At 36.1% G+C, this 24,276-nt stretch overlaps 1 protein-coding gene across 2 annotated transcripts in view; it reads left to right on the forward strand.

Annotated features, from left to right (window-relative positions):
* Positions 1-24,276, forward strand: part of ACSS3 (acyl-CoA synthetase short chain family member 3) — a 177,376-nt gene that overhangs the window by 59,074 nt on the left and 94,026 nt on the right. The window contains exons 5-8 of one of the 2 annotated variants that reach the window (XM_025402039.1): positions 3,303-3,443; positions 6,504-6,555; positions 12,384-12,464; positions 12,541-12,636. In XM_025402039.1, the coding sequence (XP_025257824.1) occupies positions 12,417-12,464; positions 12,541-12,636 (144 nt within the window). In that variant the 5' untranslated portion in view covers positions 3,303-3,443; positions 6,504-6,555; positions 12,384-12,416. The remainder of the gene's footprint in view (positions 1-3,302; positions 3,444-6,503; positions 6,556-12,383; positions 12,465-12,540; positions 12,637-24,276) is intronic. The other variant, XM_025402038.1, reaches the window with a different exon arrangement.

Raw genomic sequence — 24,276 nt, forward strand, 5'->3', positions numbered from 1 at the left:
AACAATAATAATAACAACAAACACGAATTGACTGCTTACCGTATGATTTATAAGACATTCTACTAATGAATATATTTTTTAATTTTCCTGGTAACTGTATTAACTAGATGATAATAATATTACTATTTTAATAGAGGAGGACTCCAGTGAACACGGAGATAAAGCAACTTGCCCGGTTTGAAAGCTCCAGAGTCGAGATTTGAATGTATGCACTCTGACTGTATGCTTAATCCCTCAGCTCTCCTGACTCTTGGAGTGGTGTGACTAATTTGAATGCAAACATCTTCTTAAAATTTAGAAAAGTATTTAGGCTAGAAATAAAACTATGCTCAGGAAAACAAAACATGAATATTCTAAGTAGATACATTATTCTGCGATCCATGAAGGAAGGGAGAACAGTGTAATATACCAATGAATACAATTTACGGTACTTTTTCTGTAACTTTGAACTGATGATCACCTTATTTCTTCACCCAAGCAAATCTTTAGCTATTTATGTTGACATCAACTTGGGTTTCTAGCAGATTAAGTTTTTTTTTTTTTTTTTGGAGAAGTGAAATTGCAAGACTTAAAGAATCATGTGCAATTTGTAGAACTCTTGACAAGTTTTATTTGAAAATACTTAAATGACAAGATATGAGAACAGAGTATTAAAAATACATCATTTTGATTACCACCAAGCAATTCCCATTACCACATTAAATTCCTGTGTAAAGTTTTAGTAGTCTGTGGTTCATGAACTGCTGCACTTAATGGTTTTAATGTTCTTATGATCTTGAAGAAGAATTTTAAGTTTCTTTCAGAAGACCTCAAGCACTTTCTTTAAAAAAAAGCTTCTTTGCTGTTTAAATCAGATAATGCAAAATCAGCAATATAGAAGGCCTTGGGTAAGAACAGTTTAGAGGAATGGCAGGAACACACACACAGTGTATGCATATATGAGTATATGTGTGCTGTTCACATTAATATGTAGTTTGCACAGAACTTATGAGGTACTAAGTTCTAGGCCCAATGCTAAGTACTTCCAAATATTTTTTTCTTATTTAATTCTAACAAACCAATGAAATAGATGTTACTAGCCTTATTTTAGAGATAAAGAAACTCAGTAATGGAGAGAGGTCATAGCCCAAAGTCACGGCTAATAAGTGGCAGAACCAGGATTTAAACTCCAGTTTAATGACTTGTAACCAAAAAGACATATGATATTTCTTTCACTATAAACACATTGCATATGGAGGATATCAATGTTCCTTATTCAGTTTTCTCTAACGCAAGTCTCTTCTCTTTTCTTCTTAATAGAGATTAACTGCCTGCTCCCCTCCAATAACTAGCTTACTTTCTCAGCTTCTCTCTTTTTCTGCAGGCCCTTTCCTCTATTGTGATATAGATGAGGGCTGTAGAAATCTCTTGTTCTTTCTAGTAGACCTGCTGTTTAGGCAGTAACTAAGCCCAGTGGAATGGCTTTGCTTTGAATTTAGAGAGACACAAAGGCTCAGCGGTGTGTCTTATTAACCGGGATTGCATTTTTGTAAGAGGAGGTAAAAACTTGGCTGCCACACCTAAGCTTCAGGCAAGCAGTGATGGAATCAAAGGATATTACACCCCTACGCTCTCCCAATACTGCCTTTTAAGAATTACAAGAATTAGGAAAGACATATCTATAGAAGTAAATGCATATATGTGAAAATGTTTTGTTTTCTCTCTTTATTTGTCAGATTTCCTTTACATGTACCTCTGTTTCTTAGCCTGAAGAATAACCATTTATTGAAGTCCATTAGAGGCCCATAAAAATTTCATTAGAGGCCCATAAAAATTATCAACCCTGTAATTATTGTTGTGATCACTTAATTGATGTTTTTATTTTGCAGTGTGATGATTTTTATAGATCTCTGTGTTGTCAAAAGTTTGATAATTTGCAATTAGTTGCTTTTATCCATTGTATAAAAAGAAATGGAAACATATAATTTGGTCATAATCAACTATTTTGTTTATCTAAATGGCAGAGCCAGTACCTATCAGGGTGGGGCTGGAGAAAGCAGTTTGGCCTGAAACTTCAACTGGATGAAGGGTCTTCAATTCAGCTATAAATGTGTTAGCTATAAATGTGTTTATTCATACAGGCATCATATTTGTGATGTTATCTTGGAGTATTAATTGGTAAATGTACCTATTTAAATATATGAACAGTTTTTACAACCATGATTAATGTATTAAGCAACCTAGAAAATGGAAGTGTCTTTTCTAAATTTTTCAATCTTTGGGCTTATCTCAGGAATCACTTTAATGAAATGGTTACACACATCTCTAGATAGTAGATCGCATTAACTCTCATTGAGTGTTATATAACTTTGCTTGTGCTTATGCTAACATGTTCGCCAATTATAAACTTCCTGATGTGTGATCTTGAGCTCAGCTAACATCTAAGAAAAAACCAGACTTTTAATGGGTATTAACTTTACTTAAATAGTTGTAATTCCCCATCAGAGTAACTTTTCCATCAGCCACTTCCCTGCTTTTCACCCATTTGGCCATTTCATTGTCACTGTTTTTAAAGAAGTCTGTTTAATTTCTTTAAAGATGTATCTGTTTAACTCATGACTCTATTATCACAAAGTTTACAACACAGAGCCTGGTTCTTGAAACAAAAAAAGGAAAAAAATATTTCTCCCACAATAACGAATGATCTAGAAGGAGTAAAATTTGGATCGTATTTTGGATATATCACAGACTCTGACTAAATTTCAATACTGGATTTTAGTCTTCAAAAAGCAATAGTAGAATTCTTCCCTGCTCCTGAAGAAGAATTAATGTTTTCTTATTTGGAAAGGTAGCTGTGGTATTACTCCTAAAGGCCATTGTATGAAGAGAAATTTATTAGCTTAGTTGACACATCATTGTAAAGATGATAAATGCAAAGTAAAAGAAATAGGCTATGGAAAATAAAAATTAGTTTATAAAGTTATTAGTGTACATACATCTATAAAAACATGAAACCTTGTTAATTAAGCTATGAGTGTTGATGGAAACATTACCACGTTATACTGAATTTCTAAATGATATCTCTAGATTTAAATGAAACATGTTTTTTTGTCAGTTTAGTTGAATATAAAACCTTTGGACTTTTTATAAACATTTATGTTGAATCATAAACTTGAGCTTTTTAGTCATAAATCTGATGTTTAGTGCCATTATAGGCTTAGATTTTCAGTCAGATGCTCGGACTTACATAGATTTAGCTACTTTTTGTTCTCTTGATTTAATCTCCTTATTACAGTACATACTCTTATATTTTTCCTGTGTAGGAGGCGGTTCCTTTGGCTCCAGGTCGTGACCTTGACTGGGATGAAGAGATGGCAAAAGCCCAATCACATGACTGTGTTCCTGTTCTTTCAGAACACCCACTGTACGTTCTTTACACATCTGGCACAACGGGGTTACCTAAGGTACTCACTCTCTTAGGGATGACTATCTATAGCAGCAGATTTACTTTGCACCAAGAATGTTTGATCACTGACTGGAAATGTTTGCAGATTTTACTTTGAAGTTTAGAGAGTTACTTCATTTGCTTTTATTTTTTTTCCTGTGCCCAGTCTGGAGTGCAGTGGCGTGATCTCACCTGACACAGTTACTTTATATCTTAAAGAGATTTTGTGCCTAGTGCTAAATATAAAAACATTTATTATTTAACATCAAATATTTTGCTCTCATTTCTTCCAGAATTGTCTCAAATGCTAGAAATATACAATTGCTTTAGTAGATGTTTGATTGAATATCAGTTGGTTTAATAACATTATATAAAAATATATTTCAAATAAGATATTCTTATTCTTTTAAATTGAGGTATAAGTTTTATGCAGTATAGAATTGATTTTTTGATCTAGGGGAATTCAATTCTTTATTATGAATGTGATTTTGAGAATTGACCTAGGCAGTTTGAACAGAGGCAGTTTATCCAAAGTATTGAACTATTTGATTTACAGCATGGAAGACATTCAAGGATTTTTGAATCTGTTCACCATGAAACGTGTTTTTACAAAGCAAAGGTGAAAGCATCAATATTCATTTAATGTGTCAAATATCAACAAATACCACTTTTGCCTGGTATCTCCGAATAACACTGTTTCTTCATAGACCCTTATAAAGGATAACAGTATAATTTTCCTTACTCATCTTTATTAGGTGGTTTAATATTCACCGAATTGTAGAATTTTAGTAGGAGAAGGGACTTTCATAATCATTCTTATCCTTGAGGAGAGTGACTTCTTCATTACTGTTAGATTACTGTAGCATCAGTGTTCTGAAAACGTCGTCTCTTAATCATCTTAAAATAGTGGTTCTATTTGATTAGTTAGCTTTTTAAAAGGAAATTTAAGATGTTCCATGTAAGCCTTGCTTGTGAAAAGGAACACTTTTCGTAGGGAAATATATTCTCTCTGAGGACACAGGTCATGTTTTAGTATATTTTGGTCTACCATTCTTCTTTGTATGTAGTTGGTGCTCAATAAATTTTTGTTGAAATCATACATAGATGCACACACATGAAGATATTTGTTTCATTGTAGAATTGAAGCCTTATGATTTTGTTACAACTCGAGTGACTTGAAAAATATTTCTGCATATTGGAGATTGGAAGATTTATTTATTGAAGCATGCCAAATAATCTGCTGGACATAATTCTTAACCTCCACTTTTTCGAATTCTGCCTTGCACACTCACCACCTGGAGTCCAACTGAACATTTGGCTATAAAATAAAAGAGAACTCAGAAAAGTTATGATCTAATATAAAAGTATCAACATGAGAGAAAACTCCTGACCCTGAAAACACAGTATAACTTAATTTTTAAAAATTTAGTTTCTTAAAAGCCTGAAGAAATCTTATAAGAACATTTGTGCTACCTCAAGACTTTAAGTCACTGAAATTCACTGTGACCTGGAGTAGGATCTCATGGGATGGGCAGAAGAAAAGGTTTTCAGAAATTAAAAGCTGACTTGCCAGTGTAGTAGAAAGAAAATAAAAGCAATACACAGAGTATTAGATTGAAAAGTGGTTCCAAATAAGGAAGGACCCTAGCTACTACAGGTTTTTCCTTTCTTTTCTTTCTTTCTTTCTTTTTTTTTTTTTTTTTTTTTTTTGAGAGTGAGTCTTGCTCTGTTGCCCAGGCTGGCTCACTGCAAGCTCCACCTCCCAGGTTCATGCCATTCTCCTTCCTCAGCCTCTCGAGCAGCTGGGACTACCTGCACCTGCCACCATGCCCGGCTAATTTTTTGTATTTTTAGTAGAGACGGGGTTTCACTGTGTTAGCCAGGATGGTCGTGATCTCCTGACCTTGTGATACATCCACCTCGGCCTCCCAAAGTGCTGGGATTACAGGCGTGAGCCACTGCGCCTGGCGCAGGTTTTCTCTGAGAGGTTCTTTTCTGGATTCCATTCAGTGCCTAAATGGAAGATCCTTTGATATTTCTATCGTTCTCATTTTCCTCCTGATGTACCATCCTGAAGACAATCTATTTCAATAAATTTGAGAGGGCTTGAATTGTGTGGAGATTTCTGCACCCACATTGAATTTGACTCAATTTAATGTGTTTGTATGGAGTGCTCATCCTGTGCTAGAACAGATAAAACTATGAGTAAAGTACAGTCCTTCTAGTCTAGTGGGATTGAACCAGGTATGAATACAGGTGATACAAGATAGAAGGTGGTCATTTAGTTGGGAAGATAGTTGACTACACACAATGGAGACAAAGAGATTAGTTTTCAGGCTGTTTAATTAGTTTGGGAGTTTACATAGGACAGCATACCTAATAGGGAGGAATCAGATTTGGTTCAATGTTAGAAGTCTAAGACTTTGAATGTGAGAACATATGAGGGTGCTTTTGAATATTCATTGAAATAGAATCAGAAGGATGGTTTGAGGCTAGGGAAACTAAAAGTCTTTAACATGCTGAGCATGATGTGTCTTCAGGACATTTAACACGAAGATGCCCAGTCAAGAGTTGGTAATGAGAGTCTCAGCCCAAGAGTTATACATATGCGGTTGGAGATAGACCCTTGTAGGTTATTGGGGTACAGGACTGGTGATTAAATTGTGTGAGTGAGTGGGCTTTGCAAAGTTAACACATACAGAATGGCAAAAGAAGGTAGTTATCTCTTTAAGTCTCTCTTCCCTCCAGTGGACTTTAGAATTGAAATTGCTTTAAAGTTTACATTACCAACAGACCTTTATGGCACTTATTTTAACCTATCTTATACATGTTAGTTTTTATGGCAATTATTTTAACCTATTTTATACATATTAGTTTTTATTAATTTACTTTTTTAACAATGAATGTCCTCTGAGGTCTTAGAATACACATTTTCCTTTTTGGATCCACTGTAGCACTAACATTAAAATTTGACCCATGTAGAGCCTCAGAATATTTGTTGAATGATCTCTTACTTCTCTAGTAAGTCAGCTTCTTGGACACCTCCTTATTCATACCATTCTCATTTCATTTTTCATAGGTATAATCAGGATTAATAGTACCTAAAATCTTAATGTTGGGATCCACAGAATGTAAGTATAGGAAAAATAAACACACATGCATTAATGAAGCATTTAGATATAAATATGATGTCATCATATGGTTTGTTTCCTCAATTCCTGATCTTCATGAGGAAAAATAATGTTGTGAGCTCATAAAAAAACTCTTCTGCCTAAAAATGCTTGTTTCTCAAATATAAAACACACATAAGGCAGTCTGTTCTTTGGTTAGAATTTGTAGATATATTTAGGGCATATTTGCATATCGGCATTTGCCAACTCTGGAGTTGTCAAGTTGCTGTATGACGGGTTAATCTGTTAGCTGCTGTAAATATTCCAGCAACCACATCTGAGCTTCTTTGCATACATTTCTGTTTTGTTGTGGGCTTCTATTCTGTTTGGTTTGGGTGCCTATCTTTGAGATAATTCAAAGCACTACATGATAAAAGAATCCCTCATCTGGATGAGATGTCCTTTCAGGTATGGGAGATTTAGTGATCATAATATGCATCTTATTCGGTTTGATATCATAAAGGGATTGTGATAACGGAAAAAAAAAAAAAGAAAGAAGAAAAGTTCAGTGTCAAAAGAAAACAAGGGGAAAGAAATCAAAAGGAAAAGATTGAAAAGAAAACATGACAAGAAAGTGGTAGATAAGACCTTTTGTCCTGATGTGGACTTACAAAATTTATGTAACTTTATTCCTGTTTAAGTGACTTAATACTATTTCCTGCCCTAGAAAAAAAAAAAAAAAAAGGAGAATGAAAGTCAAACATAAAAGAGCAGTGACCTTTTTTGTTTAATCTGTGGTACACTCTTTCAGTTAAAGTGCTGAACTGGTTGCACCTTTGCCCCTTAGCTCACAGTTGTTCAGATCGACAAAAAATTATACAACTGCCAAAATATCCTCCATGGACATAGCTTCAGAATCATCTGAAAACCTGTATCAAGATATTTCCTGTTTGATGAAATATCCCAAATGGAAACATTTTATGCCTTCTAAGAAGATTCAAGGTTCACTAAATTCTACAAGTGTCGAGGGTTTCTACTGAACAAAGAGTATTTGTTAACATAATTGTATTGTTCATATGGATTTATACACTCAACTATTCATTCATTTAGACAGTCAACAAATGTAGTAAATGCCTATTCTACCCCAGACACTGTGCTGAAGATACAAAGGTGTTGTGCTCAAAGTGGTGGAGAAGGCACAGCACCAGGTGGGGATATCAGTTCTCTGATGAGGTTTGCAGGCCCTGAGGGCTGTGAAAGAGGACCTGAAAGATATTTGACACAAATAATAGGATGGGGTGAAAGTTCCCAGAAAAGGTGGTATTTTTGCAACGTCTTGAAGTACTCCTGGTGAAGACATTAGAGTTCATCAGGTTTAGAAAAGGGGTGGAGGCTTACTCTAGAAATAGGGGGTGCCATCTGTCAAACCACGACCAAAACAAGGTTTAGTGCTGATGTGTTAGATTTTTTAAACAATCAGAACGATTCATTTTTTTCTCTGACACCTGCCTTCATTTGGTGATGGGTTTCTTTTCTCTCCTTCAAGTAAAATTTATTTTCCCCCTCTATTGTTTCTTGTCAGGCTGAATTGATACACACACACACACACACACAAACACACACACAGATACACATACATACATATACATAAGGATATAAATATGTACACATGCATGTATACATGCATATATTTACATGTGTATATGTGAATAGAAATTTTACATATGTAAATATATATATATTTGCCTTGTATGATTCTTTATTACAAAATAAATGATAGAGGGACTTAATGTAAGAAATAGGAAGTTTTGTCATGTACTCTAAACTTTTCTACTCTCAGTATTTCGGGATGTGCCTCTCAGATATTCAAAGACCATTTAAAAAAAAAAAAGCTTACATTTTTACAATGAAGAATCCCAAATTCTTTTTTTTTTTTTTTTTTTTTTTGAGATGGAGTCTTGCTCTGTCGCCCAGGCTGGAGTGCAATGGATGGATCTCAGCTCACTGCAAGCTCCGCCTCCCAGGTACAGGCCATTCTCCTGCCTCAGCCTCCCGAGTAGCTGGGACTACAGGCGCCCGCCACCTCGCCCGGCTAGTTTTTTTGTATTTTCTAGTAGAGACGGGGTTTCACCTTGTTAGCCAGGATGGTCTCGATCTCCTGACCTCGTGATCCGCCCGTCTCGGCCTCCCAAAGTGCTGGGATTACAGTCTTGAGCCACCGCGCCCGGCCCCAAATTCTTAATCTTACCACACATTTCAGGCTTCCCTCCTCTTCTACAACACCTGTTGTTGCAATTGTATTTTTCTTTTTCAAGTTGTGGCAACCAAAACTGCACACAACATTTATACTAACATGTTTTCTGTTTTACTTTAACGTCCCCATTTATGGCAGTCTTTGACTTTACTTGTCTTCAAAAGTAGCACAGTAAGCTGGAAATTATGAAGAACTATCTGTGATAACTTTGTGGTACCATTTCTGAGAAACTAATATTCAGCCTTTACTTGTACTTGCACTGATTGAATTTTTTAAACACCATGAACATTACATTTGTGCCCCCATCCCAAAAGAGAGCACTTTCATATTGCTTCCATTCCTATTTCTGAGATAGCATTCACTTTCATGTCTTTATTCAGGGCACAGAGTGCTAGTCCCATCTGGATATTTTTCAAGTTCCCCAGACATCTTTAAGAATTATGACTGATCCTACCCAAAGATCAGAACAGCATATTGGCAGGTTACAGGGTATTTATGAGAATATATTAGATCATCTAATGACTTGACTTTTAAGGTAGGTAGAGTATAAATACATAGAGAGGCCAGGCGCGGTGCATCATGCCTGTAATCCCAGCACTTTGGGAGGCCAAGGAGGGCAGATCACGAGGTCCGGAGATCGAGACCATCCTGGCTAGCACGGTGAAACCCTGTCTCTACTAATAAAAAAAAAAAAATTAGCTGAGCATGGTGGCATGCCTGTGTAGTCCCAACTACTCGGGAGGCTGAGGCAGGAGAATCGCTTGAACCTGGGAGGCGGAGGTTGCAGTGAGTGAGATCATGCCACTGCACTCCAGCCTGGGTGACAGAGCAAGACTCCCTCTCAAAGGAAAAGAAAAAAGCACATATAGAAGGTAATAATAAATAATAGAGATGCAAAAGACTAAAATGAAGAAGGTTTGTGTTTTAGAGGTAAGCATTGGTGTTGAGTATTTTTACTTCATATTCAGATCTACTACTGTAAAAGTGATATTTTTAGTTTGCAACAAAATTTGCTTAGTTATAGTATAATGATTTGTTTTCTGGAGCATAATTTATGTGTTTTCAGAGGCTGAATGGTGTTTCTCTTTTGCATTTTAATTATCATTACCTGGATAATGTGATTATAAACAGGAAACAAAAATGCTTTATCATCTTATTTTTGTCACAAATTAATATTTATGCTAAAGAAATTCTCTTGAAATGTAACCTTTGTGTTTTTTGTGCTTTCAAACCTCTTATAAAAGGTGAACCTGGAGAATATGAAACTATGTGTTTCCTTATTCTGCACCATATCAAATACCCAGAAATTTGAAACTGTATTATCTGAGCATTTGGGAGGCAAGACCAAATTGCAGATCTAGAGTCTAGATTAATAAATGGTAAAAAGATGCTTGATTAAAATGTGTATACTCATTCTTTAAAAAATAAAAGTAAGTGGGTATCAGTGACTAATGAAAAACATAAATTATGGCTCTTCTCACTCCTTCAGCTTCATTTTAATTGTTTTAAATGAGAATTTTTGATGGCAACCTCTAATTATTTTGACATTTATGCCTTTTGACTGATAGGAGCACAGGGTAAAATATAAAGCAATAATTGCTAGAACTAAGGAAAAATATTGTTAATGAGATATTAAATTTTAGCCTTTACAACTTCAAATGCTTTTTCATGCATGGTCTCATTTTTAAGTCTCTTTTTTTGGTCGGATGGGTTTAAGTATTCACTAATTTACAGACAGAGTGACAGTCGTTTGAAGAAGTACTCATCTGAGAGGTAAATAGAAATTTGACAACTTATCCTTTACATTTATCTTTCAGGTTTTACAATTGAATTACTACTCAGTTATGTCTTCCCTCGCCTTTTATTTCTTGTCATCATTTCTAGTCAATGCATCTTACCCTCTGTACCATATGGTCTAAACATTTACCTAGTTATAATAATATTTAGAGTTACTGATAAAAATGGGTTCTACATGCAGGGACATGTAGGATGGAGAGAAAATTTTAAAACATTTTTAAGTGAAATTATTACTGATATTAAGTATCACCATCTGTCATAACACATGGACAGTGTATTGTCTGCAAAAAACTACTTTTTCTAGCCTGTAAAATGAATAGTTTTTATAAAGTGTTTGCAGTTTGATTAATATCAGATTCAATCAATCTGTTGAGCCATAGGAAAAAATCTCAATAGAACAAACTAGCAAAGTGCATGGGAGATAGGATAGGATACAGTGGGAAAATAACTGTTTCGTTTACATGGGAAAGTGCATGTGTAAAACCTACTGGCATGGGGCTTAGAATGTCTAATGTTCCCATGGAGATCAAGAGGGCCAGCTGCATGCTAACCATGTCATACGACCTAGAAAATAGCTCTCAAATACCAACAAAGTTGCATCTGATATTTGCTAAGAGACCAGGTGTTGTTACTGGTGAATAAAATAATGTTCCACAGCATGATACCTATGTTTTATTAGTGGCACCTGAGGAGAGCAGCAATTTTAGTAACTAATGGAAAGTCAATTTCTGTTTCATTTTCCTGAGTTGTGTATGTGTGTTAAGGTGCAGCGCTATGCCAAAAAGCATAATTAATAGCACAGTTATTGATTAGATCCATGTTTGCCCTTTCATAAAAATCACTTTTTTTTTCTTTGCATAGAGCAGTTATAATTGTTGTACTAAAAGATGCTTCAAAATACATGTGAGTGGAATATACCTTCTATCTCTCAGCAGGTGTTCACCGACTCATTCTGAGTATTCACTCGGTTATGTCTTACTGAGCCAATGACAATTAACGTTTTTTAAAACAATACATGAACTTAATTATTAAATTTACTATTAGTTCTTATTTATGGTGACATTTGTATCCAGTGTTCAAATATTAGTCTTGTATTGAGGTTGAATATGTTCCCAGTGTTGGGGAAAACTACTTGAAACTGATTTGTGAAAACTGTACTACAATGATATAACGATCCCTACTTTCGTCCAAAATGCAATATAAGACAAATCTTTTAATCTAAATTCAATTCACTGGAATTCATCCCTAAGAGTTCTAGAGTTCATAATGAAAGAATTGCTCAGCTTTAAAGTGTGCTTGCATGATCCTCAGTGAAGTGTTGCAATGAGATTCCAGTTACATTATGACTTTGTTTCCTCTAAGCAGCTATTATTATTTAATCACCTTAAGAAACAAAGGTCCTTATGTTAGTCTGTATTTGAGGCATATAACTACATTTTACCTTTCTTCACACTAATTTTTGTTCTGGAAATACGTCTGAAAATGTAGTGTTGATAATGTGTGGTGCTATTAGAAAAGTTTGTATTGCATGTAATTTTGTGAAATCATGTTTTCTTTAGAAGACTAATAATGTGAGAATGGATTCTAAAAATGGCACTAATAAGGACAATTATTTTGTGGTGACTATTAAAAGACCCAAAGAAATAATGATTCAAAGATAATTTTATAAAAGCCAAAGTAACTTGTAGCTAATATATAAAATATTTTTGACCAGGAACTTTTAAAGTGGATGCTATGAAGATAGAGAGTGTTTTTACACATTGTTTATTGATTTTAACTTCACTTTTTCTCTCCTTAGGGTGTGGTTAGACCCACTGGGGGATACGCTGTCATGCTAAACTGGTCAATGTCTTCCATATATGGACTTCAACCTGGAGAGGTAATCGTGGTTTTAAATTCACATTACATGACATTCTCTGAATAAAATATATGCATTTTATTATCTTATTTTTTAGGTGTGGTGGGCAGCTTCTGACTTAGGCTGGGTTGTTGGACATTCCTATATCTGCTATGGACCTCTTCTCCATGGGAACACAACAGTTTTATATGAGGTAATAAAGTAAAATTAATACCACATATAGATACTATTTATTTTATTAAAACTGTTCATGAAGCAGTCCTGAGTAGGATCAGAAAAATTGGGGTGGGGCAGGGGACATTATTATTATCTTCTTCCAGTTAAAAATATAATTTCAAAAGAGAAAGGGATATGTAGGAAATATTAGCCAGTTATTTTAATTTTGTTGAACATTCAGAATTAAATTCTGAAGAACACAGAAAAACAAGCTTTATATCTATCCCTAACAGATTTCTAGAAATTACTGGCAAACTGATACTGATTTTAGAGTCCTAGAAAATAGTTGTCACAAGGCGAGCAATGTAGATTCACCTTTTTTATTTTCATAGGATTCATGGATTTCCAAAGTCATGTTGTTTCAATTTTAAATAAATAAATTTCCTTGATTTCTAATAAAGCTCTGTGTATAAGGCATAGGAATATAGACTGACCAGATTTATAGCTGAATAAATAACTGTTTAAAAATTTGATGAATGTATCAGTGTCACCTAGGAAGAAGATTTCTTTGTGTACAGAAAATTTCCTTTATATGCCTATTCCATTGACCTTTATCAATGTCTTGTATAAAGACTTAGAATAACATACCTATCAGATCTGTAGAAGATTGAAGTCTTGGAGGGATAACTAATATAGTAGTTTGCTATATTATCTTTCAAAATGACCTTGGACTTTTGGGACAAATTTAACAAGATGGAAAAATACATAAATCTTTACAGTTTTATATTTAAATTAAAAAATACAGAAATGAAATAGGGAAAATTTGGGTTGGTATAGTTTATGTAGTCAAATCTCTGGGTATTATAGCGTCCATAACTTAAACATAAGCTGTTGGTAGGACTGTTTTTAAAAATTACTCACCATGTGCAATGATATAATCTTACTTTACTCTTCCACATTTGAAAATTTGTATTCAGTTTATCCAAGATGATTTTTAAAAATCACTAAATTACTAGAAAGCATCTGAAAGGCTGGGCGTGGTGGCTCATGCCTGTAATCCCAGCACTTTGGGAGGCCAAGGCGGGCAGATCACAAGGTCAGGAGATCGAGACCATCCTAACACAGTGAAACTCCGTCTCTACTAAAAATACAAAAAAAAAAAAAAAATTAGCCGAGTGTGGCGGTGGGCACCTGTAGTCCCAGCTACTCTGGAGACTGAGGCAGGAGAATGACTTGAACCCGGGAGGCAGAACTTGCAGTTAGCCGAGATCGCATCACTGCACTCCAGCCTGAGCAAGAGAGTGAGACTCCACCTCAAAAAAAAAAAAAAAAAAAAGAAAAAAAGCAAGGATCTGAAATAACAGAGTAGCATGAAAATAATGTATACAAGAAAGAGGTGGGCTGGGCGCATTGGCTTACGCCCATAATCCCAGAATTTTGGGAGGCCAAGACAAGTGGATCACTTGAGGTCAGGAGTTCGAGACCAGCCTGCCAAACATGGTGAAGCCCGGTCTCTACTAAAAATGCAAACATTAGCCGGACGTGGTGGTGCATGTTTGTAATCCCAGCTATTCAGGAGGCTGAGGCAGGAGAATCACTTGAACCTGGAAGGCGGAGGTTGCAGTGAGCAGAGATTGCACCACTGCACTCCAGTCTGGGTGACAGAGTGAGACTCCATCTCAAAAAAAAAAAAAAAAAAAAAAGAAGGAATTAGGAATGACTAGTCTGACAAATAATACACTTAATGTGCAGATACTATAATAATATTTTGATGTTTAAAAAGTTGCTACATATAAATTATGTAGTCTTGTAATGCAGAGTTACAGAGGGTTATATTTTGGGAATAATCAGAAACAAATTTAAATTCTTGGCAGTAGAACAAATGGACAACTTCTCAAATATAAGGCTCTCTTTCACGTAAGTGTTCTGTCAATACCAGACAAGGATTGTGAAGTAAAGGGAATTTTATATGTGGGGTGTGGAGAATAGTATTAAATGATTTCAAGTTAATTTGCAGTCTTAAATTTCTGCAAGTCGATGAATTTGAAAACATGAGAGGCTATTCTCAATCTTTCTGGAATACTCCAGGCCTCATCATCACTTAAAGACCATTTGTGTTCTTTCATTTTTAACTGGCTGGTTTTCTGTCTCTGAATGCTAAGAAATATTAAGGTTGACTTTGACACAAGTATTAAACCGTCATATACTACTCTAAACTTTTGTATCATGCTTTTATATCTTGCAGACTTGATATGCTTTTGGGAATTCATATACTACTCTACATTTTTTGTATAGTGCTTTTCTATCTTGCATACTGAATATGCATTTAGGTATTTGTAATAATTAAAACAAAATAATCTTGGCAAATCATTTCATACCATTGTCTTTGTAATATAATTTTTTAATTAAAATCATTTCTCTTGAAGTAAACAAATTAAACCTCTATACTGAATATTTATATTGAATTGTGGCATTGCTTACATAAATATGACAAAGCCAAAGATGCTAACATGTTTGTGGTTATAAATATTAAGCTGCTTTAGAATTGAGATACATGTTTTGCACTATTTACCATGGGCTTTTATTGTTTCTCAATTTTATTTAAAACATGATATTAACACTGTGATAGAGGGTTGTTTGTTTCTATGTTGGAATGATTTGGTCAAGTAGAGTGTAGATGCTCTATAAATATTTGTTGTGTGAATAATTGACTGAAGTAAGCTACAATTTAAAACCTTTTCTCTGCACTCTGGCTTGTTTTCTTTTTTTTTTATTATTATATTTTAAGTTCTAGGGTACATGTGCATAACGTGCAGGTTTGTTACATATGTATACTTGTGCCATGTTGGCGTGCTGCACCCATCAACTCGTCAGCACTCCTCAACTCATCATTTACATTAGGTATAACTCCCAGTGCAATCCCTCCCCCCTCCCCCCTCCCCATGATAGGCCCTGGTGTGTGATGTTCCCCTTCCCGAGTCCAAGTGATCTCATTGTTCAGTTCCCACCTATGAGTGAGAACATGTGATGTTTGATTTTCTGTTCTTGCGATAGTTTGCTGAGAATGATGGTTTCCAGCTGCATCCATGTCCCTACAAAGGACACAAACTCATCCTTTTTTATGGCTGCATAGTATCCCATGGTGTATATGTACTCTGGCTTGTTTTCTACAACTTATAAATGTCTTTAACTTTCTCTGATCATAAAACCAAGTCTTTTAGACCTTTGTCTACTTCTAGCTATGCCATCAAGTTTTTTCTTTTTTCAGATCTTTCCTTTTATTTATGTAACAAACATTTGCATAACACTTATTATATGCCAGGCAATATATTACATTCTTTTTTTTAAAATTATACTTTAAGTTCTAGGGTACATGTGCACAACGTGCAGGTTTGTTACATATGTATGCATATGCCATGATGGTGTGCTGCACCCGTTAACTGGTCATTTACATTAGATATATCTCCTAATACTATCCCTATCCCCTCCCCCTGACCCCATGACAGGCCCCGGTATGTGATGTTCCCCTTCCTGTGTCCAAGTGTTCTCATTGTTAAATTCCCACTTATGAGTGAGAACATGCAGTGTTTGGTTTTCTGTCCTTGTGATAATTTGCTGAGAATAATGGTTTCCAGCTTCATCCATGTCCCTACAAAGGACATGAACTCATCCTTTTTTATGGCTGCATCAGCTAGGCCATCTTTATTTTCTTCTCCACTAAGTTCCTTGAAAAAATATCCTGCCCACATTCCTGAACCTCATGTTCTTTCAGTCACTCCTTATCTCACTGTAGTCTGATTTATGTTCACTTCATTTCATAGAAACTGCTGCAGATGGGGTCACCAGTGACTTCATAAGTGACAAAGTCAAAGGGCCTTCTTTAATCTGATTTTATTTTTTCTCTTACTAGAGTTCAGCCCTGCTGACCATTCTTTTAGGTGATCCTTTCCTCTCTGTTGAGCTCCACGCTCCTTTTCTAATGTTCATGTTGTTTCTTTTATCTGCTATGACTTTCCTCCTTCTTTCCTTTCTTGTTAACTCCTACTCTCCTTGCAGACTCTGCTTAGATGTTACCATGTCTTGAAAGTTTCCTCTCACGATCTTGGGCCGTGTGCAGTGCCTCTTTCTGTGGTCCTGTTGCTTTCAAGCATATGTCTGTCACTGAGCTGGCCACACTGTACTGAAATGATACGTTTATATCTAGAAGAGGCTGTCATCTAGAAGAGGATAAAAGCCAGTTTCACAGCACAGTGCATAGCACATACTACACAATTAACAAATACTTGTGGAACTGAATTAAACTCTACTCCTCGTTTTCTTCCTTCCATCCTGACAGCTTGTTCTTCTTTTCTTCTCTTTGTTTCTTTCACTATGGTCCTAAACATTAGAGTTTAGCAGGATCATAGTCTTTGCTCTATTTTCTTACTCTGCTACATTTCCTGGATAATCTCCAAGCAGTTATATTTGAAGACCATTACTTAAATCATGGCTCCTAAATCCCCTTTTTATATCTGACTTTCCTGCTGAGTACTAACCTATTGCTAGACATCTCTGAATAGTCTTTACACATCTTATGCTCAAGATGACATGAACTGAGTTCTGTATCTCCACCCCACCCTGCAAACCATATTTCCTTCAGCGCACTCTGTGTTTCTGGTAATGTTACCTCCATTCATGCAGTAATGCAAACTGAGAATCTGCGAATGATTCTTAAGTTCATTTTCCTTGCATCTCACACTCTACTGGTCATTACATTTTATTGAATCTAGTTATTTAGTACTTATCAAAGTGTCATCTTTTTTCCATACCTCTTGACATGTATTCAAGGCTGATATTCAGCTCATGCACAAATATGTTATGTTGACTGATGTCCATTCTACATTTTGGCTTCTGATATGATTTGTGCCTATGCATTCCAGTTACATATTTCAGGTTATCATTAGATACACTCCCCTCTTAATATTGATAAAACAACAGACAGAAAATCAGTGAAGATGTAGAAAAACTTGACATCATCAACCAACAAGATTTAATTGACATTTATAGAACACTATTCTCGACAGCAGCAGAATACACATTCTTTTTAAATGCCCACAGAATAATTACCAAGATAAACCAAAACCTGGGCCACAAAGCAAACTTCAACTAATTTAAAAATATTTGAAGTCATGCAAAGTCTATTTTAAGACCACAGTTTTTTTGTTTGTTTGTTTGTTTGTTTGTTTTTTGAGACGGAGTCTCGCTCTGTCGCCCAGGCTGGAATGCAGTGGCCGGATCTCAGCTCACTGCAAGCTCCGCCTCCCGGGTTCACGCCATTCTCCTGCCTCAGCCTCCCGAGTAGCTGGGACTACAGGCGCCCGCCACCTTGCCGGGCTAGTTTTTTGTATTTTTTAGTAGAGACGGGGTTTCACCGTGTTAGCCAGGATGGTCTCGATCTCCTGACCTCGTGATCCGCCCGTCTCGGCCTCCCAAAGTGCTGGGATTACAGGCTTGAGCCACCGCGCCCGGCCAAGACCACAGTATTTTCAAACTAAAAATTACTGAGAGTTAACAGGAAAATCCCCAAACAATTGGAATCTAATCAATATACATCTAAATAATCCATGGGTCAAATAGGAAATATCCAGGAATGCGCGCACACACACACACACACACACACACACACACACGTCTCTGTGTGTATATATCTCAAACTGATTGAAAAAGAAAGTACATCATATAAAATGTCGGAGGACACAACTAAAGCAGTTCTGAGAGGGAAATTTATAGCACTGAATGGATATATTAGAAAAAAGGAAAACTCTCAAATCAAGAGTATAAGCTCCTATCTCAAGATCCTAGGAAAAGAGGAACAAAATATACCTAAAATCAGGAAGAAATAATAAAGGTAAGAGCAGGAATCAATAACATTGAAAACATAAAAACATAGACAATTAATGAAACAAAAAACTACTTCTTGGAAAAGATAAATAAAATGGACAAACCTCTATAAGCCTGGAAAAGAAAAGAGAGAGAAAATACAGATTACCAGTACCACACATGAAACAAGAGGTATCACTAACGACCTGCAGACTTATATCAAAAGAATAATAAGGGAATACTATGAGAAACTCAACACACATAAATTTGACAGATGAAGATGAAATGGACTAATTCCTCAAAAACCATAAACTCACCAAATGAGAAATAAATTACTAGAATAACCTTATGACTATTAAGAAAATCCAATATGTAATTAAATAGACTCCCAATAAGAAATCTGCAGACACTGATGGTTTTACTGGAAAATTCTACCAATGTTTAAAATGGAAGAGGAGGCGGGGGTGTTTGGTATTTCTGTATCCCGTGTGCCATCTACCAATGTTTAAAGGAGAATCAACACCATTTCTGCACAATCTCTTTCAAAAAATAGAAGAGGAGGAAACACTCTCTTAATCATTTAATGAAGCTTGTATTGCCCTAATAATAAGTCAAAGGCAAAAAAAAAAAAAAAACTACAAACGAATGTCCTTCATAAACATATAGACAGATAACAAGAATTCTTGACAAAATATTAGCAAATATTTTGAATTCAACAATTCAACAATATATAAAAGGAATTATACACTGACCAAGTAGAATTTATACCAGAGGTACAAGGCTGCTTCAATATCTGAAAATTGATCAAGGTAATCTACCATACTAATAGGCTAAAGAAAAACTATATAATCATATAATTGATGTAGAAAAAGTTGTTTAATAAATTCATCATTCATTCATAATGAAGAGCTACCAGAAAACTAGTAATTGAAAGGAACTTCCTCAACCTGACAAAAGATTACCTATGAAAAAACCTGTTGCTACCTATCATAAAAGCCTGATTGCTTCTCCTCTGTTGTTCAGAAACAAGGCAAGAATTTCCACTCTCACCCTCTATTCAACATATCTGTGGAAGTTCTAGCTCATTTAATAAAGAAGTATAGGGAGGCTGGGCGTGGAGACTCATGCCTGTAATCCCAGCACTTTGGAAGGTCAAGGAGGGTGGATCACGAGGTCAGGAGTTCAAGATCAGCCTGACCAATATGGTGAAACCCCATCTCTACTAAAAATACAAAAATTAGCCAGGTGTGGTGGTGAACACCTGTAGTCCCAGTTACTTGGGAGGCTGAGGCAGGAGAATCGTTTGAACTCAGGAGGTGGAGGTTGCAGTGAACCAAGATCGCAACACTGCACTCCAGCCTGGGCAACAGAGCAAGACTCCCTCAAATAAATAAATAAATAAATACATAAATACATAAAAACAGAAATATAGAGGAAGAAAAGGCATACATACCAGAAGGGAAGAAATAAAATTGTCTTTATTTGCAGATGACATGACTATTTGCATAGACAATTACGGAATACACACACACACAAATCCCATAACTAATAAGTGAGTTCAACCCAGTCTCAGGATACAAGATTAACATACAAATATTCATTGTGTTTCTGTATATCAGCAATGGCCACATATGGCCATAAAGAGCATCATGAAGGATCCTTTTAGAGATGAACTGGTTTGTATCTTGACTGTATCAGTATTCTGATTGTGATAACAGATTGTAGTTTTGCAGTTTTTACACCTGGAGAAAACTGGGTAAAGGGTGCATGGGATATATCTGCATTATTTCTTACAACTGCATGTAAATCTGCTTATTTTCCTGATAATTACCACATTTTCAAACAAATTCATAAAATTAACTCATTAAAACAAACAACAAAAATCTTTAATCCCTTATCTCCTGGAAGCTACAACATTCTCTCTTTAAGGCCTTGTCTACACTCAGTAGCTCCAACAGCAGTTGGAGAAGATTGTAGAGTAAGTTCCTGATTAAGAAATGGAATTTCTCCAATTGCTGTCACCATCATTCCATCGCTACAGCTTTTCCTAACATCCCCAGTCATCTCTACTTTTCCAAAGCCAATGGGCATTTTCAGTCTTCACTGTGCTTGACTTCTCAGCATTTGAAAGCGTTGGCCATTTGCTCCATTCTAATCATTCTCGTTCCTTCTAAGGTACAACATGCTCCTGTCTAATGTACTACATGCCCCTGTTTCCCTACAGTTAATCTTATGTTCGTTCTTGTCCCAGGAACATTGCCTGAAATATATGCTACTTGTCTGTTAGATTTCAGCTGGTGTCACTTCCTCAGGGAATCCCTCCTTGACCTCTCTGATTAGGTCAAACCCCTTTATCATAGTCTCTTAGCACACTGCATTTTCCCTTGGTGGTTTCTATAAAAGTTGCAGATTCATATTAGTCTCCAGGCTCCTTTGATGTGTTGGTTTCCCACTCTTTCCTCTAACTCTACTAGGGAGGGAGTCATCTGAGTTTGTGTACACCATCAATTCTCAGCTCCTTGCCTTAATGACACATATTCAGTGTTTAATACATATTTGTTAAATAAATGCCTGAATGACAGTATCAGGAAGAAAACTTGACTTACACGTAGAGATTTTTTCTATCAATGAGTAAGAGTAATTTAAATTTTCTTTTTTACCACAGGACTATATGAGCAACTTATGTAAGTCAGGCTATATGTTTTATAGACAGAGATTTACTTTCATCAACAGAATTCAACATAAATACGGAACACCTGTATTTAAGTAGGTTATTGTCTGAGAGGGAAATTTATAGCACTATATAGATACATTAGAAAAGAGGAAAACTCTCAAATCAAGAATATAAGCTCCTATCTCAAGAACCTAGCAAAAGAGGAACAAAATATACCTAAGACCAGGAAGGAACAATAAAATTACCAAATAATAAAGGAATAAGTCAGGCTGTATGTTTTATAGACAGAGATTTACTTTTATCAATGGAATTGAACATATTTAAATACAGAACACCTGGCCAGCTCAGTCAGTGGAGTATGAGATGTTTAAAGTATGTAATTCTTGGAGGAAAATTGGATTGACCAGTTAAAATATGGAAACCAATTCTGAATAATTTAGTCTTAGTTTTGAGAGGAAAAAATGAATGCTACTTCTTTAGAAATCTACTTCATCAATAGAGCACTGATTCCAATAGATCTAACCCTAACCATGTATGAACAAGCACAGATATTTGGTAGGATGGTTTTGCCAAGGAGAAGGGATAAAACACAAGCAATCTTTTCACATAGGAATGCAATGTATAAACAAATTTAGCTAGCAGCCTAGTGCGTATGTGCATGCACGTGTGTGTGATGGCAAATGGTGATTATACAGAGATATGCTCCCTGGTCTCTCTCTTCTCTCCAGTATTTCTCCCCTTTACCAGACTGTCATCTGCAGAATCAAAATCCAACACTGTTTCTCTAAGGCAAATAAATCTTTCTGGGTCCTGCCTTTCTCCTTATCTTTGCTGTGTACAAATGTGAAAAACTGTGTGTTGTACACATATTTCAATTTCATGATACAGTAAGCCCAGGCTTCCACAATGACAGTGGTGTGGTTAAGCAAGAAATGAGATTACTGTTCCTTGGCTAGGGTATTACATAGGTCTAAAATGGAATGTTAGTAGTTACTGTTTCTCCTGAAATCTGGCCTGAGAGTAAGCCATAAACTGATTGGTATAATTGGTCTTGATATAGCAGTTGTCATTTTTATGTAATAACAGTCTTTTTTTCCAGTCAAGGGATATAAGTTTGCTCTCATTTTACGTTTGTTTGCATTTCACACATGGTATACATCACAGCAAGAAGCCTTTTCAATAAATTCTTCAGTATGTTCACTAGATTAGCCAGGGCAGATGGCCATTTGTTAATAATTCAACAATTAACTTTGAAGGTATATGCCATACTCTGCCCTCTCAGGCAATAAATTGAATTAGAGAAAGTTGAGGATTTAAAATTCTGAATTGTGGTACAGCAGTATGGTCACTGGACTAGAAATACTAACATATGTGTTGTTATCTTGCTCTGCCTTTATGTACCTATATGACTTAAGCAAATTAATTAAACCTCTTTGGGAGCTCATATTTTAATCATTAAAATGAGAGGGTTGACACATAATCTCTCAATTTTCACTTTTGAGAATCTTCTTCACTTTAATTGGTTTTCTTGAATAAATATATTATTTGGTAATTTATTTTAATTTTTAACTCTGGACTTTATTCCAATTTCTTTTCATGGTTAGGGAATGCTGATTCTTCAAATATATTTACTGAAGTAAACTTTCACTTTAAATTAGTGAAAACTTTTAGTGTTGGAGAGGAAGCATACTACTTAAGGCTGCCATGGTATGATTTCTGACACTTCTGTTTATTAAGGCCTCAAACAAGTTGCTTTACTGATTTCCGCCTTCGTTTTCTCAACTATAATTATCAGTAGTAATAATGCCTATGGTATTCAATTGGTTAATCTGTGAAAAAATATTTAGAACATTTAGAATCATTCCCAGGATATAATAGTATAATCGGTTCTGGATGTTATAAGCTATAGTTATTATTCAAAGATACAAATATATTATTTCCCAGAATAGAATTCTAACATATAAACACTAAACATAAATTCTCCTGTAATCCAGTCACTTAAATGCTTGAATATTACTCCACATTTCTTCTTTCAAAGTCTGTTTGTCCTCATAACATTGAATCATTCAAATCAGAGCACTAGAGGCAGCTCCCTTTGGAGCCCATTAATTCTCTCAGCACCAAGAAAAAAAAATCAGCACACAGGGATGTGTTGATCCAGCTACTACCAATTTTGAAGACTGAGCAGAAGATGTAGACCACTTCTGTTTTTTTTGATGGGCATTATCATTACTAGTTTTTCAACCTTGCATAAATATTCAAAAACTTTATAGTATTCAGCTTGATAATCTCTTATTGAATGCTTTTTTCTTAAATTCACAGACAAAAAGGAGAATTTAGATAACCCTAATGTCACAGGATCCTTGGGGTGTCGCTTTTCCAGCTGGAAGCCTCTGCAGCTGGTGATGCCTTTGCCTGAGTTTCACTTGGGCCTGCTGGGCTCGCTCTGCGCACTTGTCCTGGCAGGCTGTGCTCAGCTTGTCCTACGGGCCTGGATCCCATGCCAAAGAGTTTGTCACAGCCCTGGCTTGGGGAGCCCCCAGGTCTGGGCTGCCCAAAGGGCCACAGCTCTTCTCTCCTTGTCATCCACAACATGACAAGCAGGGACAGGGGGCCGTGTTTCAGTCCTGTTTGTGCTATAGCTCTTTCAGTTCAGCCATTCGGTAGATCCTGAGTTCTCGTCCCATGTCAAGGATGCATGAGTATGCAGACAACTGGAGGGTGAGCACGGCAAAAAGGTGCTTTATTGAGCAACAGTACAGCTCTCAGGAGACATGAAGTGGATAGGTCCTGTCCACAGGCAAGAGGAGACCTGGACAGGGTAGCTCCTATTTGGAGGCAGGTCATCCCAATATCTGTGCAGCCTACAGCTGAAAGGAGACCCAGAGTAACTACCTCCTATTGGCAGGCAAGTCATCCCATTGAGTCTGCAGCCCTCCAGAATGGGTAACTCCTATCTGTAGGCAAGCTGTCCCTCAACTCTGTGAGTCTGGCTGAGTCTGGGGTTTTTATGGGCTTCAGAAGGGAGAATGTGCATGCTGATTGGTCTGTTAGTGGCCATGGATGGCCCGGAAAAAGCACCATAAGTTCTCACTCTGGGCCTGGGACCCCACCCAGAACTGACAGCCCTGCCCTCAGGTTTCA

Source organism: Theropithecus gelada, chromosome 11 (assembly GCF_003255815.1).
Source record: "Theropithecus gelada isolate Dixy chromosome 11, Tgel_1.0, whole genome shotgun sequence".
Classification (NCBI taxonomy): Eukaryota; Metazoa; Chordata; class Mammalia; order Primates; family Cercopithecidae; genus Theropithecus; species Theropithecus gelada.